Here is a 21,967-nt window from a genome sequence, read left to right on the forward strand (position 1 = left end):
GAGCCAGCCCCTGCCCCAGAGACCCCGCCCCACAGGGCCTGAGCCCCCAGGAGCCAGCCCCTGCCCCAGAGACCCCGCCCCACAGGGCCAGAGACCCCAGGAGCCAGCCCCTGCCCCAGAGACCCCACCCCACAGAGTCAGAGACCCCAGGAGCTACCCCAGAGACCCTGCCTGTGAGGAGCTGGGACTGTTCTTGACGTGGGCTGTGAATGCTAAGTGGGGGTGTTGGCCTGGGGGGACGATCTGCACTGGGGGAGGGGAGACTGGCCGGAGGGAGGAGGCCTGAGCAGGTAACGGGAGAACCAGGAAGGGGGGAGGCCAGGTGACACCTCTGCCAGGGAAGCTGAACAAAGGCTGGGGGAGGAGACGCTGGGGGGAGAGAGGGGAGGTTTCAGGAGCTGGCTGGGGAATGGAGGGAGCCCAGACGGGGCTCTGACCCCCCCAAGGGGGCTGTGGTGCCCCTGGGACCCCCAGATGGACCTAATTGGGGGGGATCCTGTTGTCTGTGCCTGCAAGACTTGTCTGGGACTGTGTCCTGTAGTCTGAATAAACCTGCTGCTTTCCTGGCTGGCTGAGAGTCCGGGGAATCGCAAGAAGTGGGAGTGCAGGGCCTGGTGTCCCCCCACACTCCGTGACACTGCCCCACAGGGCCTGAGACCCCAGGAGATACCCCCCGTCCCACAGGGCCAGAGACCCCCAGGAGCCATCCCCTGCCCCAGAGACCCCGTCCCACAGGGCCAGAGACCCCATCCCACAGGGCCAGAGACCCCCAGGAGCCATCCCCTGCCCTAGAGACCCCACCCCACAGGGCCTGAGACCCCAGGAGCCATCTCCTGCCCCAGAGACCCTGCCCCACAGGGCCAGAGACCCCAGGAGACTCCCGAATGCCTGAGAAACCCCACCCCACAGGCCCAGTGACCCAGGAGTGCCCCCCGGCTCCACAGTGTCACCAATCCCAGGACCCCCAGGCCCCAGTGACCCTGAGCCCTCCTAGGGCAGGCGAGGAAGGGAGGCTACGCTGGCTGCCAGGCTCTGGGGTGGGCACCACCTGTGCTGCTGCCCTCGCTGTGGCTCCAGCCCCTGGACACCCCCAGGCCCAGGCCCCCAGAGCAGGGCTGGGCCCAGACAGCTGCAGAGGAGCACCCCAGCCCCCTACCCCAGGAAGTCCTTTCGGGCCATGGGCGGGTGCTGGGAGCCGCTGGCCGACTCACCCCTGCAGGGCTGCAGGCTGCAGAACTCGACCTCCACGCCGGGGCCCTGGCAGTCGCGCCCCCCAAAGGCGGCGGGCGGATCGGAGCCAGAGCGGTAGCGCCGCCGGGTGCCCACGTTGCAGCTGCGGCTGCAGGAGCTCCACTCGGTCCAGCCGCTCCAGCCGCAGTGCACTGGGGAGACAGCAGGGTGAGCTCCCCTGTGGGCACCGCGTCCCCTGCCTTCGCAAAGCCCCGGGGACCCCATCCCTGCGCTTATCCCGGGCTGGTGGGGACCCCCCAGGGCCCCTAGCATCCCTCAGTCTCAGTCGGTGCCCATCTGGGGGGGCAGGCCTGTCTGCCTGAGACGTGCCCCACTCAGCCCCTGGTGCTCGCAGAGCCAGCGTGGGCAGGGCCTGGTGGGGGCGGCGTTACCTGGGCAGGGCTCCGTGCCGCACACCATCTCCCCGGCCACGCAGGTGCTGCAAGGGAGAGAGGGAGAGGCTGAGTGTGACGCCCAGCGGAGGCGCTCCCCAGAGCCAGCTGCAGCAGGCCCCTGGGCGCCCCGGCAGAGGGACCCCGGAGCGGGCGCAGGGCTCGTGTCCGGTGGGGGGGGCGGCTGGCCCGAGGAGCAGGGCGCCGGCGCCGTACCAGTTGTTGCAGGCGTCGCGGGGGGCGGTGTCGCCCGGCTGGTAGAGCACCCCCTGGTGGTAGCACAGGCACTGGCTCTGCGGCACGCAGCCGTCGTCCTGCAGGAAGAGGCCGTCGGGGCAGTAGCAGCCCGGGTAGCAGCGGGTGGCGCACTCCACGCCGGCGCCCTGGTCCAGGCAGAGCCGCGGGCAGGCGCCCCCCCCTCGCCGGCACTCCTCAGCCGTCTGGTAGATCATGGGCGCGGGGCACAGCGCTGCGAGGGGAGGGGGTGAGACCGAGCCGTGGCGGGACCCCAGGGGCTCTCGCTATGGGGCAGCAGGTGTAAGGCCCTGGCAGGCAGCTGGGGTGGCGGGCAGGAGAGAGACCCCCAGGTAACAGCCCCACTGGGGTCAGCCCCCCCATCACCATCCTGTCCCATGGCAGGGCTCTCGCACCCCATCCCTCGGCAGCACCCCATGCCCTGGCCCGATCAGAGCGAGCCCCCCGCCCTGCCCCTTTGCAGAGCCCAGGGGCTGGCTCCTTGGCATAAGCCCCACGCCCCATACGTTGGCAGTGTCCCGGGCCCAGCCCCCAGGGGTGAGCCCCTCTCCCCCGTAGCTCGGCAGGGCCCCGGGCCCAACGCCTAGGGGTGAGCCCCCCATATGTCGGCAGTGCCCCGGGCCCAGCCCCCAGGGGTGAGCCCCTCTCCCCTGTAGTTTGGCTTCCCCCGGGCCCAACGCCTAAGGGTGACCCCTCGTAGCAGGCAGGCCCCCGCCCCCGGGCCTCCTCTGACCTCCACCATGGCAGTGCCCCATGCCCAGCCCCTCGGGGTGATCCCCCTCATACCTCGGCAGGGCCCTGGCCCCCAGGGGTGCCCCCGTACCTCGGCAGGGCCCCGGGTCCAGGCCCTTGGGGTGCCCCCCTCAAACCTCGGCAGGGCCCCAGCCCCCAGGGGTGCCCCCGTACCTCGGCAGGGTCCCGGCCCCCAGGGGTGCCCCCGTACCTCGGCAGGGCTGACTGTTGCAGTCCCGAGTCTGGACGAGGGGCCCCGTGCACTCGGGCCCCCCGTAGGCGGGGTTGGAGCAGGTGCGGCTGCGGGTCTGGACGCCGGAGTCGCAGGTAGCGGAGCATCGGGACCAGGCCGTCCAGGGGGTCCAGACACCTTCCACTGCCAGGGGCCAGCAGAGGCATGGCCTGGTGAGCTCAGCCAAACCCACTGGGAACCTCCCAGCTGCCGCGCCAAGCCCTGCCCTGGCACCTGCCAACTGGGGAACCCCGGCCATCCTTGGGGGTCCCCCGCACCGACGCAACCCTCCCTCCTTGGGGCCTAGAACCCCACCCATGGATCCCTGTCCTTTCTCCCAAGCTGCCCCCACCAAAGCAACCCCTCCATCCTTGCAGTCTGGAATGTGCTCCCGTTGATCTCCCTCTGTCCTATGGGGTCTAAAACCCCATGGATCCCCCTCCCTCCTCAGAGCCTAGAACCCCGCCCATTGATCCCCCTCCCTCCTCAGAGCCTAGAACCCCGAACCACGCCCATTGATCCCCCACCCATTGATCCCCCTCCCTCCTCAGAGCCTAGAACCCCAAATCCCACCCATTGACCCCCCTCCCTCCTCAGAGTCTAGAACCCCGCCCATGGAACCCCATCCTCTTCAGAGCTTGAAACCCAGCCTGCCTCAGATCCTAGAACCCCACCCATGGAACCCCCACTCTCCTCAAAGCCTAGAACCCCGCCCATGGAACCCCATCCTCCTCAGAGCCTAGAACCACACCCATTGATCCCCCTCCCTCCTCAGAGCCTAGAACCCCACCATGGATCCCCCACCCTCCTCAGAGCCTAGAACCCCACCTATGGATCTCCCACCCTCCTCGAGGGCTGCCCCCACAAGCCCCCTTAGACACTGCTATGGCTCTTTGCCGTCCATCCCCCCAGCTGGGCTCTCACCGGGGCAGGGTGGCGTGTCACACTGCTCCTCCTCCACGGGCGCCCCCTGGCATCGCCCAGCGCCCTCCCCGGTGTCGTTGCAGTGACGGAACCGCTTCCTCACCCCGACACGGTCCACGTCGTAGAAGCAGGTCTTGGAGCAGGGGGACCAGGGCGTCCAGTCGCTCCAGGGGCCGGCGGGCTCTGAGGATCACGGGGGATGGACAGGGTTGATCAGCGCTGCCCGCCTGTGAGGTCAGGGGGCTACGGACAAACCCCAGGGACAGGCCCCGGGCTCAGGCCCTGGTGCCCGAGGACAGGGCGGGTGGTGGTGCTCTGGGACAGGGCGGGGGGCCAGGCAGGGCACGTTCTGCCCCCAGCTGGCGGCACAATGGGAGGATTGGGCCAGTTGTCATCCAACACCAGCTGGCAGAGATGCCAGGACGCCTGGGTTCCACGCCCAGGATGCTCTGCACTACCCCAGGAGAGAGGTCCCTTCCCCCCTCCGCGGGCTGCCCCGGGGCCGGGCAGGGTGTACGTACCGGAGACACAGGCCGTGTGGCACTCGCGGACTTGCTGCGCGTCCCCCTCGCACGGGGCTCCGCCGTTGGCAGGTGCCGGGTTGGTGGGGGATCTGAGGGCGGGGGGAGGTAGTTAGGGAGAGCGATCGGCAGGGGGCAGCACAGCTGGGTGCTGCCCCACGGCTACGCCTGCCCGGTGCCAGGGCACTGCAGCCACAGCGACGGGGGACCCTGATTCTCCTCCCGCAGGATCCCCCTTCCCAGCAGCGGGGAGACTGGCACCCCCTTGCCACAGGGGCCCCCGGCCAGGACACGGGGCCAACAAGAGAATTTGAGTGTCACGGACTGGGAAGCTTGGAGGGGACCGACGGGTCACTGCTGAGATTGAAATCCCCCCTGAAAGCCGGCACACCCCAGAGCACAGCGCCCCCTAGCGGCGCACTGGGGTCAGCACTGACTGAGGGGAGAGCGCCCCCTACTGAGCCCCCCCTGCACAGCACCCCCTACTGAGCCCTGCCTCACTCCCTGCAGCCCAGCGCCCCTGCCGAGCCCCCATCCCTCTCCTCATAGCCCAGTGCCCCTGCCAAGCCCCTGCCCCACAGCCCAGCGCCCCTGCCGAGCCCCTGCCCCTCTCACCGCAGCCAAGCACCCCCGCCGAGCCCCCGCCCCACTGCCCAGCACCCCCTGCTGCTTCCTATCCCTCTCCCCGCAGCCCAGCGCCCCCCGCTGAACCCCTGCCTCGCTTCCTGCAGCCAAGCTCCCCCGCCGAGCCCCTGCCCTGCTCCCTGAAGCCCAGCGCCCGCCGAGCCCCACCCTGCCCCACGGCCCAGCGCCCCCACTGAGCCCCGCCCTGCTCTATGCCGAGCCCCGCCCTGCCCCGCATGGCCCAGTGCCCCCCACCGAGCCCTCGCCCTGCTCTCTGCTGAGCCCCTGCCCTGCCCCCCGTGGCCCAGCACCCCCCAGCCCAGCACTGCTTGTGACAGGAGACCGCCCCGCCGAGCCCCTGCAGTACGGCACCCCTAGCAGGGCACTGAGGCCAGCGCTCCCTGCGTGCGCCCTACGGAGCCCCTACTCCCAGCCCCACAGTGTCTGGTTTTCTTGGGGGTCTCTGTGACGTTACTGATATAATCTGGGACCATATAGAACATGGTTTGCAACCAAGGTCCTGTAGTGGCACCAAATCTTATGTAAAGGGGTCATGTAAGGTGTCTAAGACCAGGTTCTGGGTTGCTGGTTATGATTATGCTGTCTGGGTGATTGTATCATTTTGTAGTTGAAGTTATGAGTATTGGCTCTGTCCTGTCTGTATTTCAAACTTGTGCTCTGCTTCTGGGTGACACCCCAGACAAGTTGGTGTCAGCTGGGCCTAGCCTGCTTGAGGGCCCATTAAGGACCATCAGCTACACAATTGACCCATGGAGAGAAGGCAGACACGCCTTGTGACTCAGCAAAGTGCAGGGACTGGCCCATGTGACTCCAGACTCCATTTTGCTGTAATTTTCCACAGTGAGGACAAAGAGGCTTTTACACCTGGAAAAAGCCTATATAAGGCTGATGCCTCATCTCCATCTGGTCTTCAATCCTGCTTCTTACCTCTGGAGGGACTTTGCTACAAACTGAAGCTCTGAACAAAGGACTGAATGACCCATCCCAGCGGGGGATGTTCCAGAGACTTGATTTGAACCTGCAGTTTACTCCATCACTGCTACAAGCCTGAACCAAGAACTTTGCCATTACTGTATGTAATTGATTCCATTTAACCAATTCTAGCTCTCATCTCTACCTTTTTCCTTTTATAAATAAACCTTTAGATGTTAGATTCTAAAGGATTGGCAACAGCGTGATTTGTGGGTAAGATCTGATGTTTATATTGACCTGGGTCTGGGGCTTGGTCCTTTGGGATCGAGAGAACCGTTTTCTTGTATTGGGGTGTTGGTTTTCATAACCATTCATCCCCAGGACGAGTGCACTGGTGGTGATACTGGGAGACTGGAGTGTCTAAGGAAATTGCTTGTGTGACTTGTGGTTAGCAGTGGGGTGAGACCAAAGTCCCTTTTGTCTGGCTGGTTTGGTGCCTTAGAGGTGGAAGAACCCCAGCCTAGGGCTGTGACTGCCCTGTTTGAGCAATTGGTCCTGAACTGGCACCTCGGTGGGGTCCCGCCAGAAACGCATTGTCACAGTTTCCCATCCTGGGACTGATCCAGCCTAGCCCAGCTCGGCTTGCGAGACCCAGCGGTGCCACAGGCCTCCGTGGCAGGACCTGAGAGGCCGCCCCAGGCGTGGGCACTCGGGCCCTGCCCCGCGAGGGTCCCCGGGCGGTGCCTACCCGCTGGGGTCCGCGTGCTTCCCCCCGCACCTGAATCTCTCCCGCATGCCGACTCCGCAGCTGCGGTCGCAGGGTGTCCATGGGGACCAGGCCGACCAGCCGCAGTTAACGGGGCAGGCCAGGTCGTCGCACGTCACCACCCCGTCCAGGCACACGCTGGGGAGAGGAGACACAGGGTCAGGGGGCCAGAGCCCAGGGGCCAGAGCCATGGTGCCCCAGTGCTACGGGGCAGGGCAGTCGGGGAGCACCCAGGGCTGTGTCTGCTCTCGGCCCCCAGCCACCGGTTGGTGTGTAACACGCCGGGGGCCGGAGGGCGGCTGTGGGTACAGTGCCAACGGCAGGGCGCGTGTGGAGCCAAGGGTGAGGAGCCCAGGCCCCATCAGGGCAGGCACAGCGCGCACCAGGCCAAGGGCAGCGAGCGCAGGGAGTGGGAGCAGGCAGGCAGCACGGGTGGGCAGGCCGGGGGCAGTGAGCACAGGGAGTGGGTGCAGGGTGAGCAGCGCAGGTGGGCAGGCTGGGGGCAGCGGGCGCAGGGAATGGGCACAGGCAGGCAGCGTGGGCAGGCGGGGGGCAGCGAGCACGGGGAGTGGGCGCAGGGTGAGCAGCGCGGGTGGGCAGGCCGGGGGCAGTGAGCGCGGGGAGTGGGTGCAGGGTGAGCAGCGCGGGTGGGCAGGCGAGGGCAGTGAGCGCGGGGAGTGGGCGCAGGCGAGCAGCGTGCGGTGGCAGGAGCCGGGGGCAGCAGCATGCGCGGGCAGGCAGGGGGCAGCGCGGGCAGGGAGGGGGGGCAGGGTGAGCAGCGCGGGTGGGCAGGGGCAGCGAGCACGGGAGGGGCGCAGGCAGGCAGCACGGGTGGGCAGGCTGGGGCAGCGAGCGCAGGGAGTGGGCGCAGGCAGGCAGCACGGGTGGGCAGGCCGGGGGCAGTGAGCGCGGGGAGTGGGCGCAGGTGAGCAGCGTGCGGATGCAGGAGCCTGGGGCAGCAGCATGCGCGGGCAGGCAGGGGGCAGCGCGGGCAGGGAGTGGGCGAGGCGAGCAGCGCGGTGGGCAGGCTGGGGGCAGCGGGCGCAGGAGTGGGCGAGGCGAGCCGGGTGGGCAGGCGGGGGGCAGCGAGCGCAGGGAGTGGGCGCAGGCAGGCAGCGCGGGTGGGCAGGCAGGGGGCAGCGGCGCGAGGAGTGGGTGCAGGCGAGCAGCGTGCGGATGCAGGAGCCTGGGGCAGCGTGCGCGGGCAGGCAGGGGCTGCGTGCGCAGGGAGTGGGCGCAGGGTGAGCAGCGCGGGTGGGCAGGCTGGGGGCAGCGGGTGCAGGGAGTGGGCGCAGGCAGGCAGGCAGCGCGGGTGGGCAGGCCGGGGGCAGCGAGCGCAGGGAGTGGGTGCAGGCGAGCAGCGTGCGGATGCAGGAGCCTGGGGCAGCAGCGTGCGCGGGCAGGCAGGGGGCAGCGCGGGCAGGGCCGACGCCCGCCAGGGGCCGTCCGGGGGCCCCACAGCCCAGCCCCGGGTGGGCACTCACCACTGGCTGCAGTTGTCGTGCAGGAACATCTCCCCGGGGAGGCGCTGCTCCTGGCTGAAGTCGCAGTGGCACTGGCTGATGTTCACGCAGCCGCCCTCCTGCAGGTAGAGCCCCGGGGGGCACCGGCACCCTGCCAACGCCAGCCGGACGCAGTGAGGCCAGAGGGCGCGGGCTGGGGCCTGGTGGATCCTTGGCGCCCAGGGCTCGCGTCACCCAGCAGGGACCCAGTCACCCGCCAAGAGAGAGGCCCTGGGATGCCCGTGGGCTGGCGCAGAGCGTGGGCCCTGCTGCCAGCGGCTCTGTGGAGCGGCACCGGGACTCCGAGGCCAGCGCCTCCCAGGCCTGGTGCAGACTCACGCCCAGCCGGCTGAGGGGCCGGGGTGGATGGGGAGGGGGTCAGGCCGGGTGACAGCCGGGGGTGTGAAGGATGGGGCCATTGGCCAGGGCCCCGCCGCCCCCCAGCGCCGCTCACCCTCCACACAGCGGCTCTGGCAGCTCCTCTCGGCGTTCAGCTCCCGGCACGACTGGGGGCACGGTGCCACCAGGCCCCTCTCGCAGTCCCCAGCCTGCACGTGCACCATCTCGGGGCCGCAGTCTGGAGGGGCGCACGGCACTCAGGCAGGAGGCCCCAGATCCCCCACCCCTCCCAGTACCCCCCCTTCACACTCACCCCCTCCCCCGCTCACTGTACGTCCTCTCCCCACATTCCCCACGCAGACCCATGGGCCCGCGTCTCCCCTCCCTGCCTTGCCCCCGGCCCCGCACCCCCTTACCGCGGGCATCCCCGCAGGGCTGCAGGTTGCAGGGCTCTGTCTGCACGGCGTCGCCGGGGCAGGGCTGGCCCCCGTTCTTGGGCGGGGGGTCGGCGCAGCTCCGCGTGCGGCTCCGCACTCCGCCCCGGCACTCGGCGTCGCAGTCCGACCACTCGCCCCAGGGGGCCCAGGCGCCATTCACTGGCCCAGAGGAGGGGCAGGGACGGGGTGAGCACAGAGCTGGACAGCCCCACGGGGCCAGCCCCCCACCCCCCGGCTCTCCTGCCGCAGGGCTGGGGGCAGCTCCCCACGGGACAGTCCCACACAGGGAGGTGCACTGGGGGGACTCCACCTTTCCCCCACGCCTCCAACAGCAGCCAGGCCAAGTGCGGAGGCTGGGAGGGGCGGCTGGCTGGCTCCAGCCGGGCACGAGTGGGGCCCACACCCTGGCAGCCCTTGGCCTGGCCCCGAGCTGCAGGGCTGGGCCGTGGGGCTCAGCAGAGGGGGCTGTGTGCTGAGGAGGGGGCTGAGCCTCCGTTCCCAGCTGCAAGGGGCTGTGCAGAGGGGCAGGCAGGCAGGGCAGGGGTCTGCTCCCCAAGGGGGCAGTGGGCAGGGGTCCCTGCTCCCCAGGGAGGCAGGCTGGGGGGTGTCCGCTCCCCAGGGAGGCAGGTTGGGGGGGGGTCTCTGCTCCCTGGGGGGTGCGGCGGGCGGGACGGGGGTCTCTGCTCCCCAGGGAGGCAGGTGGGGGGGGTCTCGGCTCCCCAGGGAGGCAGGTTGGGGGGGTCTCTGCTCCCCAGGGAGGCAGGTTGGGGGTCTCTGCTCCTTGGGAGGTGCGGTGGGCAGCACAGGGGTCTCTGCTCCCCAGGGCGGCAGGTTGGGGGTCTCTGCTCCCAGGAGGCAGGTTGGGGGGCTCCCTGCTCCCCGGGGGGCGTGGCCGGCGGGACAGGGGTCTCGGCTCCCCAGGGAGGCAGGTTGGGGGGGTCTCTGCTCCCCCGGGAGGCAGGGTGGGGGGGTCTCTGCTCCCGGGGTCTCTGCTCCCGGGGCGTGGTGGGCGGGACAGGAGTCTCTGCTCCCCAGGAGGCAGGTTGGGGGTCTCTGCTCCCCCGGGAGGCAGGTTGGGGGGGTCTCTGCTCCCCGGGGGGTGTGGCAGGCGGGACCGGGGTCTCGGCTCCCCAGGAGGCAGGTTGGGGGTCTCTGCTCCCAGGGAGGCAGGCGGGGGTCTCTGCTCCCGGGGCGTGGTGGGCGGGACAGGGGTCTCTGCTCCCCAGGAGGCAGGCTGGGGATCTCTGCTCCCTGGGGGGCGTGGCGGGCGGGACAGGGGTCTCTGCTCCCCAGGGAGGCAGGCGGGACAGGGGTCTCTGCTCCCCGGGGAGGCAGGCTGGGGGGTGTCTGTTCCCCAGGGAGGCAGGCTGGGGGGATCTCTGCTCCCTGGGGGGCGCGGGGGGCGGGACAGGGGTCTCTGCTCCCCAGGGAGGCAGGCGGGACAGGGGTCTCTGCTCCCTGGGGGGTGCGGCAGGCGGGACAGGGGTCTCTGCTCCCCGGGGAGGCAGGTGGGGGGGGTCTCACCTGGGCAGGCCCGGAGGAAGCAGGAGCGGCTGTCGAACTCATTGCGTTCGCACTGGCCCCCGGGCAGGGCGTTCCGGAGCAGGTCCCGCCGGCGGAAGGTCACGCCCAGCCCGCACGACCGGCTGCACTCGCTCCAGCCGCTCCAGGGAGACAGGATGCAGTCCACTGGGGGGGCAGGAGACAGGCCTTAGAGACGGGGGTGCCCAGGGCTCCGGCCAGCCCCCCCGCCCCGGGACAGGTCCCCAGCCGGGGGCCATGCAGGCTGAGGGCCACCAGGGCTCCCCTGGGCAGGATCTGCCGGGGAATGAGGGAACCGGACAGCTCCAGAGCCTGGCCCCTGACGCCGGCTGGAGATGGAGCCAGTGGGAGGGCAGGGGCCCGGCTCCCTGCTCCGAGGTTCGGGCAGCTCCCCGGGCGTCGCCGGGGGGACGTGCCCAGGGCCGAGCGTCCGCAGCAGGAGCCCGGCACGTACCACAGCTGCTCTCGTCAGAGCCGTCCTGGCAGTCGGGGTGCAGGTCGCAGCGCCTCTCCAGGGCCAGGCACTCCCCGCTGCCGCAGGAGAACTGCTTGGCAGAGCAGGCGCTGGGCCGCCCGGTCGGGGAGGCCAGGGAGACGGTGGGGCCGGCCGAGGCGGTGGGGCCTCCTGCAGAGACAGGCAGCGGCAGGGTCAGCGCCGCGGCCCGCAGGAGAGAAGTGAGGGGGGTGCCTGGCCCGGCCCCGCAGCTGCCACCCGCCAGGGCTAACGCTGACCCGTGGGCCTGGCCCATTCGCTCAGCGAGGAGCCGCCCGCCTCCAGCCCCTGGCAGCCCGGCCTGGCAGCGCCACGTTTGTCCCACGTGTGACGCTGGGCTGCTCCTGGCCGATTTCCTGCCCACATCAGGGGTGGCCCTTAGCCCCACGCTGCCAGTCCGCAAAGGGGGCTGGAGGCTGAACCCCACGGGCCCCAGGAGCGGGGCTGACAGCCCCACTTACTCCATAGAGGCCCCCAAGCAGCCACCAGGGCCCTGGAGAAGGGCCACTCAGTGCCCCACGTATCCATCTGCAGCCCCCTTGGCCAGCAGCCACGGGCTGAACTGGGGGCTCCCTCCTGCCCTCTGTGCCCAGCCCGGCCCCAGCCCTGGGGGTGGCGGAGTGGGAATTTTCTCTCATGTTTTGTAAGAACATGGTGGGTGCCTCAGTTTCCCCCAGGTGGCGGGAAAGGGCTGGTAGCTCTTCCCAGAGGCCCAGGGAAGCAGCTGTGGCTCACACCTGGCTGTCTGCCTGAAGACAATGGCAAAGCCAATCACCGGGACATTTGGTACCTAGCAACTAACGATCCTGGATGACCCCCCCCCCCCACCAGCTGGGGAACGGAGCGGAGGAGGGGCCTGGAGGGCCAGGCCTGGGAACACAAACGAAAAGGGGGGGGGGCAGAGCAGGAGCCAGGGTCTGGCACACTCAGGGGCCTCCCAGAGACCGTTCCAAAGCTGGGGCCCTGGCCCCCTCCTGTGGGTCTGTGACCGGGGGGAGGGTGCTGGGAGGATCCGACGCCTCGCGAGCCCCCAGAGCAGAGCGTCCAGCTCCATTGCGGGGTGGCTGCGAGGGGACCCCCAGGCTGCAGGTTCCAGGCAGGGCAGGGCCCCATCCCTCTCCCCACTCACCGCAGTGCCACTCGTCCGACCCGTCCAGACAGTCCTCCTGCCCGTCGCACACCAAGGCGGCCTCCACGCAGCCCAGCACCTCGCAGGCAAACTGGCCCTGGGTGCAGAGGAGCCGGGGGAAGGGCAGCCCTGCCGGAAGAACACACGGGCTGGGGGGCTGGCACTGACCCCCCGGGGGGCGCCCAGCACAGAGCTTGCCTGCCCCCAGCAGCCCCTCACCCGTGACTGCGGGGGGCTGGATCCCGGCAGCTCGAGGCCTGCGCCGCTGGAGGGCACAGACTGTCTGCGGGGTCCAGGGGAACTCGGAGCGGCCGGGGCACGTGGGTAACGCCCACCTTACAGAGCCCAGGAGCTGCAATGATGGGCAGGGTGTCGCAGGGCAGCTCCCCCATGGGGGTCAGCAGCTCTGCTCCCTGCAACGGCTGGGTTCTCCTTGGGGGTCACCCCACACCCACCCCGGCTCAGCCTGCGAGCTCCACGGCCCTGCCCTCCCCCCAGCACCGGCACCAAACAGCTGCCCCCCGCTTACCAGCCAGAGTGGTGGCCAGCCCAGGCCTGCCAGGCTGGGAGGGGCCGGTGTGCAGCCCTGGCAGCCCCGTGGGGCCAGGCCCGGGACCTGCTGCCGACACAGTCACGGCTGCCATGCCCGGCAGGGTGGGGCCCAGCAGGCGGGGGGTCCCCGGAGAGGTTGTCCCTGCCCAGAAGAGCCCAGGAGTCCCTGGGGACCAGGCGGTGGGCGTCTCCCCCGGGCGCCCGGGCTCTGGGCTTGCCACGCCGGGAGCTCCGGAGCGCCTGGATTCCTCCTCCAGGCCCGGCGTCCCCGTGCCCCACCACGGCCGAGCTGTGCTCAGGTGGGGCACCTCGGTGCCAGCTGCTCCGGGGCTGCGCGTGTCCCCAGCAGGCCCTGTCGTCCCCAGCGTCCGTGTGGCGCCCGGCTCCTTCCCTGGGTGAGCCAGAGAGAAAACGCGTCAGTGACGGGCCAGGCCAGTCACCCGGCCTTCGCCCAGCCCCGCCTGTCTCCCAAGCCGACCCCAGCCGCGCCTGTCTGCCCCCCCGCCTCCCCCCAGCCCTGCCTGTCTCCCCCCAGCCTCCCCCCGGCCCTGCCTGTCTCCCCTGCCTCCCCGGCCCAGCCCGTCTGCCCCCAGCCGCCCCCCGGCCCTGCCTGTCTGCCCCCAGCCTCCCCCCGGCCCTGCCTGTCTCCCCTGCCTCCCCGGCCCCGCCTGTCTGCCCCCAGCCTCCCCGGCCCCGCCTGTCTGCCCCCTGCCTCCCCCGGCCCCGCCTGTCTGCCCCCAGCCTCCCCCGGTCCCGCCTGTCTGCCCCCAGCCTCCCCGGCCCCGCCTGTCTCCCAGCCTCCCCGGCCCTGCCTGTCTGCCCCCAGCCTCCCCGGCCCCGCCTGTCTGCCCCCAGCCTCCCCGGCCCCGCCTGTCTCCCCAGCCTCCCGGCCCCGCCAGTCTGCCCCCAGCCTCCCCGGCCCCGCCTGTCTGCCCCCAGCCTTCCCCGGCCCTGCCTGTCTGCCCCCAGCCTCCCCGGCCCTGTCTGTCTCCCAGCCTCGCCCGGCCCTGCCTGTCTGCCCCCTGCCTCCCCGGCCCCGCCTGTCTCCCCAGCCTCCCCGGCCCCGCCTGTCTGCCCCCAGCCTCCCCGGCCCTGCCTGTCTCCCCGGCCCCGCCTGTCTCCCCAGCCTCCCCTGCCCCGCCTGTCTCCCCCAGCCTCCCCGGCCCTGCCTGTCTGCCCCCAGCCTCCCCGGCCCTGCCTGTCTCCTCCGGCCCCGCCTGTCTCCCCAGCCTCCCCGGCCCCGCCTGTCTCCCCAGCCTCCCCGGCCCCGCCTGTCTCCCCAGCCTCCCCGGCCCTGCCTGTCTGCCCCCAGCCTCCCCGGCCCTGCCTGTCTCCCCGGCCCCACCTGTCTCCCAGCCTCCCCTGGCCCTGCCTGTCTGCCCCCAGCCTCCCCGGCCCTGCCTGTCTGCCCCCAGCCTCCCCGGCCCCGCCTGTCTCGCCCAGCCTCCCCGGCTTCCCCTGTCTTTGCCCAGCCCCGCCTGTCTCCCCAGCCCCACCTGTCTCCCCAGCCTCCCCTGGCCCTGCCTGTCTCCCAGCCTCCCCGGCCCCGCCTGTCTCCCCCAGCCTCCCCGGCCCTGCCTGTCTCCCCCGGCCCCGCCTGTCTCGCCCAGCCTCCCCGGCTTCCCTGTCTTTGCCCAGCCCCGCCTGTCTCCCAGCCCCACCTGTCTCCCCAGCCTCCCGGCCCTGCCTGTCTCCCCAGCCTCCCCGGCCCCGCCTGTCTCCCCAGCCTCCCCGGCCCTGCCTGCCTCCCGGGCCCCGCCTGTCTTCGCCCAGCCTCCCCCCCCCGGCTTCCCCGGTCTTTGCCCAGCCCCGCCTGTCTCCCCGCAGCCCCGCCTATCTTCACCCAGCCCCAGCCCCGCCTGCATTTGCCCAGCCACCCCACAGCCCCACACGTGTGACAGTAGCAGTGTAATATAGCCGTCACTTTTTTAAAAAACATCATCTTAATAAAATGTTTATACTCTCACTGGAAGGTGACAGGGCAGAAAGGGTTAATTAACTCCCAGCCGGCCCTGCCCCAGGGCCCAGATTTAGAGCCTGGTTAGGAAGATGCTAAATGCAGCCGGGTTGGTAGAGGCAGAGGGGAGATGTTTGCTCAGGGCTGGGATGTGAGCTTGTCTGTCGCCAGAGCTTCCATTCAAAGATCAAACAAGGAAGATTAACATTTAGGAAGATACTTGAGGGCAATAGGATCAGTGTCTGTGTCTCTCGGAAGGTTGTGGTGACCTGTATCTGAGCTGTTAACGGGTAAATTACCCTGGGCTAATTGCCAGGCTGGTTGGGAGACAGGAGACTCAGCTTATTCTCTCAGGCCAGGAGGCTGCTGGAAAATGTCTCCGAACCCTGGGACCAGCCTGTTTTATCTGAGATCTGCTTTGGGATTTGATCTGAGATTTGCTTTCCGTGACAGCACCCCCTGGGGCAGCAGGGCGCAGGGCTGGTTTGGGGGCTGTGGGGCTGCTGCCGTCCCCAGTGCCTAGGACACTCCTGCTCTCTAATGTGGGGGGGCACCCAGCGCCTGGTGCCACGTCTCTGCCCTGCTCCCGGCCCAGTCTCACCTGCTGCTGTGGTGCCCGGCGGCTTCACTGGCTGGCCCGTGGGTTTGGCCTCGCTGCTCTCATTGACTGTGCTGGGAACCCTGGATCCTGGGACCAGAGTCGCCGTGGGGAGCAGGGGCTGCTCGGAGGTGGGGCTGGTCCCCAGTGGAGCAGCACCTGGGGGAGCGGGAAAAGGAACCATGGGGCTGGCTGAGCTGCTCCTGGTTGCCCCCTAAGTCTCCCCGTCTTCCCCCCCCCCCACACCTAGCACAGCCCCGCTCGCCCGGGAAGGCCCTGCAGCCGGCCCTGCCATCACAGAGGGCTGCGGGGTCCTCACACAGTGCCCCAAGGCTCCCGCCCTCCCCCAGCAGCAGCACGCCCCGGTGACCCCCACCCCAGGCAGAGCCGTGCACTCCAGGCTCCCCGGGGCAGAGGCTGAACAGCTCAGCGGGGAAGGCTCCGGGCCCCACCTGCCGTGCCCAGGGCCTGGCCGTGTGGGAGAGGCGCCCGCAGCTGCCCGTGCTGGGAAATGGGGCTCAGGGGAGGGCAGGAGACATTGGGGGGCTGGGGAGACGGAAAGGGCTCAGAGAAACCTCCATAGGGCGGGGGGACAAGTGCCTGCAGGTCCCCGGGGCCAGGGAATGGCTAGCGGGGCCGTGCCTGGGAACGGGCGACGGAGCTGGGCGATGGGTCTGAGTCCCCCACACTCGCGTGGGCAGAGGCCCCTCGCCCGTCCATGCCCAGCCGCCAGGGCAGTTCTGGCTCTCCCTGCTCCTGGCTCTCCGGCTCCCGGCAAGGATTCCCCGAGTGACGGGATGTTTCCCTGGGGACTCGGCCAAACCGTCCCTGGCTCAGGGCCTCGCCGCTCCTCCCTGCGGTGCCCTGACTGACCCCGGGTGCTCGCCCCCTGCCCCAGGCCCGGCTCCAGCGGCTCAGGCCATTGGCAGCGACGGGCCAGGCGATCACGGGGCCTTTTGCTCCCCGGTGCCCAGGACTCTGCCCTGCGGCCTGGCACCGGTCGGGGCTGGGCAGACGCAGGGAGGGGCCCTGAGCAGGTGAGGCTCAGCTCAGCCCCAAACATACTCAGTGCAGGGCTGGGCCCAGTGGAGCCGGGCTGCCGGCTCCGACGCCGGACGGGGGAGGGCAAGGCCGAGGCCTGGCGCTACCCACCCCTCCCCTGGCAGAGACAGCAGGGCGCCCACAGGGGCCAGAGCCCAGAGCATAGGGCGGGGGCGCCAGCCTGTGCAGGAGCCAGAGAGAGGTGCTCTGGAGGGGGGGCGAGCGGCCCAGGGCGAGGGGCTAGAGCAGTGGCCAGGGGGTGCCAGGGGGTACCAGGGGCCCAGCCCCCCCTCACCCCTCCGCTCCCTCTCCCAGCCCTGTGGGGTCACTGCCCCCCCCCCCGCTCCCTGTCCCAGCTCCGCAGGGTCACAGCCCCCTCCCCCCACACACTACCTGTCCCAGCCCCGCAGAGTCCCAGCCCCACCCCCCCATCTCGGCGGGAGCAGCACTCACTCCAGGGGCAGCCCAGCACCTCCATGCGCAGGTGGATGCTCCGGTGATACTCCACAGGCACCAGCCGCAGGGAGCGGGCCAGGATCAGGGGGCGCAGCTCCCGCTGCACCGGCGTGTGGCTGTCGAAGTTGCCCTCCAGTACCTGGCGGAGGGGCGTGGAGGGAGCGGTCAGCCCGGGGCCGGAGGGCAGGGAGGGGAGAGGCTCTGTCCCCACTGCCAGCCGGCGTGGGAGGGGAGGGGGCAGGCTCGGGGGATGACCGAGGGGGGGTCTGGGTCTGGGCTGCACCCAGATCTCCGGCTTCAGCCGAGGGCCACGCTGGTGACTTGCCAGGCCCCTGAGGGTGGCACCTCTGTGGCATGAAAGAGCAGCCCCTGGAGACGACGGGTCCCAGCATGCAGTGCCAGGAGCAGCCTGGCCGGAGAGACCCTGAATGCTGCCTCAAACTGGGCAGGGCACCTGCGGTACCGGGTGAGCACGGCACGCTGGGCTCTGGAGACGAGGGCACGGTGCAGAGCTCGTGGGCCGCACCGGGGCGCCCGCGGTACCGGGTGAGCACGGCACGCTGGGCTCTGGAGACGAGGGCACGGTGTAGAGCTCGTGGGCCGCACCGGGGCACCCGCGGTACCGGGTGAGCACGGCACGCTGGGCTCCGGAGACGAGGGCACGGTGCAGAGCTTGTGGGCCGCACCGGGGCGCCCGCGGTACCGGGTGAGCACGGCACGCTGGGCTCTGGAGACGAGGGCACGGTGCAGAGCTCATGGGCCGCACCGGGGCGCCCGCGGTACCGGGCGAGCACGGCACGCTGGGCTCTGGAGACGAGGGCACGGTGCAGAGCTCGTGGGCAGCACCGGGCGCCATGTACTGGGCGAGCACGGCACGCTGGGCTCCGGAGACGAGGGCACGGTGCAGAGCTTGTGGGCCGCACCGGGGCGCCCGCGGTACCGGGCGAGCACGGCACGCTGGGCTCTGGAGACGAGGGCACGGTGCAGAGCTCGTGGGCCGCACCGGGGCACCCGCGGTACCGGGCGAGCACGGCACGCTGGGCTCCGGAGACGAGGGCACGGTGCAGAGCTTGTGGGCCGCACCGGGGCGCCCGCGGTACCGGGCGAGCACGGCACGCTGGGCTCTGGAGACGAGGGCACGGTGCAGAGCTTGTGCCATGCACACGGCCCAGCGACCTGGGGGAGGGCGCGGGCGGGTACCTGAGCCGGCTGGGGGGGCGCGGTGCCGGGCGCTGCCCCCGTGTAGTTGCGGTAGCGCACGCCGTCGTGGCTGTACTGCAGGCGGTACCTGGTGATGTAGCCCCCGGCCGTCGGGCCGCCCTGCGTGACCAGCGCGCTGACGAAGGTGGGCCGCAGAAAGTCCACCTGGAAGTAGGGGCTGCGGTCGGTCTCCAGGGGGCTCCAGCCCGGCTCGATGTTCGGTCTGGGAGGGGCAGAGGGGAAACGATGGGGCAGGCCCAGTGCCAGCCCTGACCGAGAGGGCGAGAGCCGCACAGGCCCTGTCACCCTGGGGTGGGGAGTCGCCCACCGAGATCGATCGACGCCAGGGCCCTGCCACCTGACGGCTCCATCCCTCGGGGGCTCCGCAGCTGCCATGGGGCATGACCCCCCCCCCAGGGCACCCGCTCCCCTCCCGCCAGCGGGAAAGGGGGCTGGTCGCAGCACATGACTCAGAGCACCCTGCACGGCACACAGGGACCTCGGCCGCCCTCCGGCCCCTCGCCTGAGACGCTGCGGGGACAGACCCCAACCCACTGATCCCAGCCCCACTGCACAGGCAGGGAAACTAGTCCCGGGGCAGCCTGGAAACCCCCTCCCAGGGCTGAGCCCCTCCATCCATTCCCAGCTCGGTCTACGGCTACGCTCCGAGCCCGGGGCTGAGTCCCCGCTCGCCGGGCGGGGGGTGGCTGGGGGCCCTGGCGGAGCCGGGTCGAGCTGAGAGCAGCGGGATGAGCTCGCACGGCTGTTCCCGCGGGCACCGGCTGGCACAGGCTGGCGTGAGCACGGATGGGCGAGCGGGGACCCCAGCCCTCGCTCGCACCGCGGACGTCGCCTGAGACTGACCGCTGGGATCGGCTCGGAGCCCGGAGCTAACCCCTGCCGCTGGTCCAGGCGCCGGCTGGGCAGAGCCTTTCCAAACACGGCCAGCGCCGACGCCGGGGGCGGAGAATCCACCACGTCCCAGGGTCAGTTCCCCTCCCGCCAGCCTGACCGTGCCCATCTCCTTCCAGCCACGGGGTGGGGGGGGGACCTGTGTCCGCTGGCCAGAGGGGCCCTTCCCCCGTTCCTAACCCCGAGCCTCATCCAGAGGGGCCCTTCCCCCAGTCCCACCCCCATCCCCTGGCCGGAGGGCCCCTCCCCCGTTCCCGCCCCGGTGCCCTGGCCGGAGGGGCCCTGCCCCCGTTCCCGCCCCCGTGCCCTGGCCGGAGGGGCCCTGCCCCCGTTCCCACCCCCGGGCCCTGGCCAGAGGGCCCCTCCCCCCGTTCCCGCCCCCGGGCCCTGGCCGGAGGGCCCTCCCCGTTCCCGCCCCGTGCCCTGGCCGGAGGGCCCTCCCCGTTCCCGCCCCCGTGCCCTGGCCGGAGGGCCCCTCCCCCCGTTCCCGCCCCCGTGCCCTGGCAGGAGGGGCCCTGCCCCCGTTCCCGCCCCCGTGCCCGCGCCGGAGGGCCCCCCGCCCCGGTCCCGCCCCCGTGCCCTGGCCGGAGGGCCCCTCCCCCCGGTCCCACCCCCGTGCCCTGGCCGGAGGGCCTCCCCGTTCCCGCCCCGTGCCCTGGCCGGAGGGGCCCTCCCCGTTCCGCCCCGTGCCCTGGCCGGAGGGCCCTCCCCGCTCCCGCCCCGTGCCCTGGCCTGAGGGGCCCTTCCCCCGTTCCCTCCCCGGTGCCCTGGCCTGAGGGGCCCTACCCCCGTTCCCGCCCCCGTGCCCTGGCCGGAGGGCCCCTCCCCCCGTTCCCGCCCCCGTGCCCTGGCCGGAGGGGCCCTGCCCCCGTTCCCGCCCCCGTGCCCTGGCCGGAGGGGCCCTGCCCCGTTCCCGCCCCCGTGCCCTGGCCGGAGGGGCTGGTCACGCCGCAGGGGGCTGCTCACATGTTGGGCACCGTGTGGAGGCGCCCGGCATCCGGGGGGTTGCTGTCCCGGTGGGAGGAGGCGCTCAGCTGCTGGTAGCGGATCCTGCCGTCGGCCAGGCCCAGCGGCTCGCTGCAGGGACCTGCAGGGAGATGGGGCAGCTCAGAGCGGCCGTGCTCCCCCCGCACCCCTGTGTCCCCTCCCCTGCAGCGGGGATCCCCGGGAGGGCCCCCAATGGCGGGGGGAGGGCAGTACCTGAGGGGGTGGGGAGGACGTCTCCAGGGAACAGCCAGTCCTCTGTGCCGTTAGACACCTGCAACGGGGAAAGAGCTGTTACCCTTCCTCACCCCCGGTCTGGCTACCCCCCCGCCCGCCTCTCCCCCCCCACCCCGTCTGGCAGGTCAGGTACCATCTGTGACCCACCCGCACCCCTGGGCACCTCCCCCATCGACAGCCACTCCCCCACGCCTCCCCTACCCCTGCAGCCAGCCGCTCCCCTCCCCTCCCCACCCCCTCCAGCCATTCATTTCCTCCCCACGCCTGCAGCCAGCCACTCCCCTCCCCACCCTCCAGCCATTCATTTCCTCCCCACCCCTGCAGCCATCCCCTCCCCACAGAGGTCCCCCCCCCCCCAGGTGGCAGTCCAGCCAGGCAGGGTAGGGGGCGGGGGGGGGGGAAGGACGTGGGGACAGGCAATTAACACACTAACAGGGCAGCTGGGAGCCTCCCCTCCCCTCCCCCGCTGCAGGCTCTCTCACCTCTTTGGTGGGTGACGAGGTCTGCCTGGGGGCCCAGCTGCTGGGAGAACCAGAGCAAAGGGGTGAATTAATGGTGCCCCCCCAGTAAGCTGCCTCCCAGGGGCTCCAGTCCCAGGGCATGGGGCAGCCCCTCTCCACCGGCCTGGGGGAACCCCCGGCCCAGGCCTGCCCGCTCAGCTCTGCCATGCTGGGGAGTGATTCAGGGCATGGCTCCCAGGAGGGAGAGAGCCCCACAGAGCCAGGGCTGCACAGGGCAACACGCCCCTGCTGGCCAGCGGGGCCTGGGGAATGGTAGGTCACGGGGGCTGGAACTGGGGGGCTGGTCCCTGGGTGGGTGTGACGAAGCGGGACTGTTCTTAATGTTTGCTCTGAATACTGTAGGGGTGACCAGTGGTTTCCCCAGGAATTGAAATTAGGGGGGGTGTTCGAATTTACAGGGGGGGTGTCAGGACCAATGAAATATATAAAAGAGATATGAATAAAGTAAATGTTTTGTTAGGATTATGCAAATTTAACATAAGAATAATGCAAGTTACACCAAAACACATAACAGATCTAGATTTCTAAAAATATATATAATTTAAAAATATATATATTTAATTTAAATTGACTTTTGAAAAGTAAGCCATCATGGGGTAAGAGGGAAGTCCTCTCATGGATCAGTAACTGGTTAAAAGATGGGAAACAAAGGGTAGGAATAAATTATCAGTTTTCAGAATGGAGAGAGATAAATAGTGGTATCCTTGAGGGGTCACTACTGGGACCAGTCCTATTCAACATATTCATCTGGAAAAATGGGTAAATAAACAGTGAGCTGGCAACATTTGCAGATGATACAAAACTACTCAAGATAGTTAAGTCCCAGGCAGACTGCGAAGAGCTACAAAGGGATCTCACAAAACTGGGTGACTGGGCAACAAAATGGCAAATTAAATTCAATGTTGATAAATGCAAAGTACTGCACATTGGAAAGCAATCTCAACTATACATACAAAATGATGGCATCTGAATTAGCTGTTAACACTCAAGGAAGAGATCTTGGAGTCATTGTGGATAGATCTCTGAAAACATCCACGCCATGTGCAGCAACAGTCACAAAAGCAAACAATGTTGGGAATCATTAAGAAAGGGAGAGATAATAAGACAGAAAATATCATATTGCCTCTATATAAATCCATGGTACGTGCACACCTTGAATACTGTGTATAGATCTGGTCACCCATCCTAAAAAATATATATTGGAATTGGAAAAGGTTCAGAGATGGGCAACTAAAATGATGAGGGGTATGAAACAGGAGGAGAGATTAAAGTGACTGGGAATTTTCAGCTTAGAAAAGAGATGACTAATGGGGATATGACAGAGGTCTACAAAATCTTTACTGGTGCGAAGAAAGTGAATAAGGAAATTTTATTTAATCCTTCACATAACACAAGAACTAGCAGTCACCCAATGAAATTAATAGGCAGCAGGTTTTAAAAAACCCAAAGGAAGTATTT

At 69.3% G+C, this 21,967-nt stretch overlaps 1 protein-coding gene across 1 annotated transcript in view; it reads right to left on the bottom strand.

Annotated features, from left to right (window-relative positions):
* LOC120399329 (SCO-spondin-like) overlaps positions 1-21,967 on the bottom strand; it is a 162,555-nt gene that overhangs the window by 75,105 nt on the left and 65,483 nt on the right. Inside the window, exons 46-67 of the mRNA XM_039527511.1 lie at positions 20,471-20,510; positions 19,968-20,025; positions 19,734-19,854; positions 17,882-18,078; positions 17,119-17,831; positions 16,653-16,794; positions 15,162-15,317; positions 12,581-12,994; positions 12,052-12,180; positions 10,884-11,054; positions 10,412-10,576; positions 8,867-9,046; positions 8,566-8,688; positions 8,094-8,223; positions 6,622-6,747; positions 4,287-4,378; positions 4,168-4,170; positions 3,766-3,948; positions 2,821-2,985; positions 1,839-2,091; positions 1,623-1,669; positions 1,212-1,382 (exon numbers count right to left, since the gene is read on the bottom strand). Of these exons, the coding sequence (XP_039383445.1) occupies positions 1,212-1,382; positions 1,623-1,669; positions 1,839-2,091; positions 2,821-2,985; positions 3,766-3,948; positions 4,168-4,170; positions 4,287-4,378; positions 6,622-6,747; positions 8,094-8,223; positions 8,566-8,688; positions 8,867-9,046; positions 10,412-10,576; positions 10,884-11,054; positions 12,052-12,180; positions 12,581-12,994; positions 15,162-15,317; positions 16,653-16,794; positions 17,119-17,831; positions 17,882-18,078; positions 19,734-19,854; positions 19,968-20,025; positions 20,471-20,510 (3,779 nt within the window). The remainder of the gene's footprint in view (positions 1-1,211; positions 1,383-1,622; positions 1,670-1,838; positions 2,092-2,820; positions 2,986-3,765; positions 3,949-4,167; positions 4,171-4,286; positions 4,379-6,621; positions 6,748-8,093; positions 8,224-8,565; positions 8,689-8,866; positions 9,047-10,411; positions 10,577-10,883; positions 11,055-12,051; positions 12,181-12,580; positions 12,995-15,161; positions 15,318-16,652; positions 16,795-17,118; positions 17,832-17,881; positions 18,079-19,733; positions 19,855-19,967; positions 20,026-20,470; positions 20,511-21,967) is intronic.

This window comes from Mauremys reevesii, linkage group 2 (genome assembly GCF_016161935.1).
Source record: "Mauremys reevesii isolate NIE-2019 linkage group 2, ASM1616193v1, whole genome shotgun sequence".
Classification (NCBI taxonomy): Eukaryota; Metazoa; Chordata; order Testudines; family Geoemydidae; genus Mauremys; species Mauremys reevesii.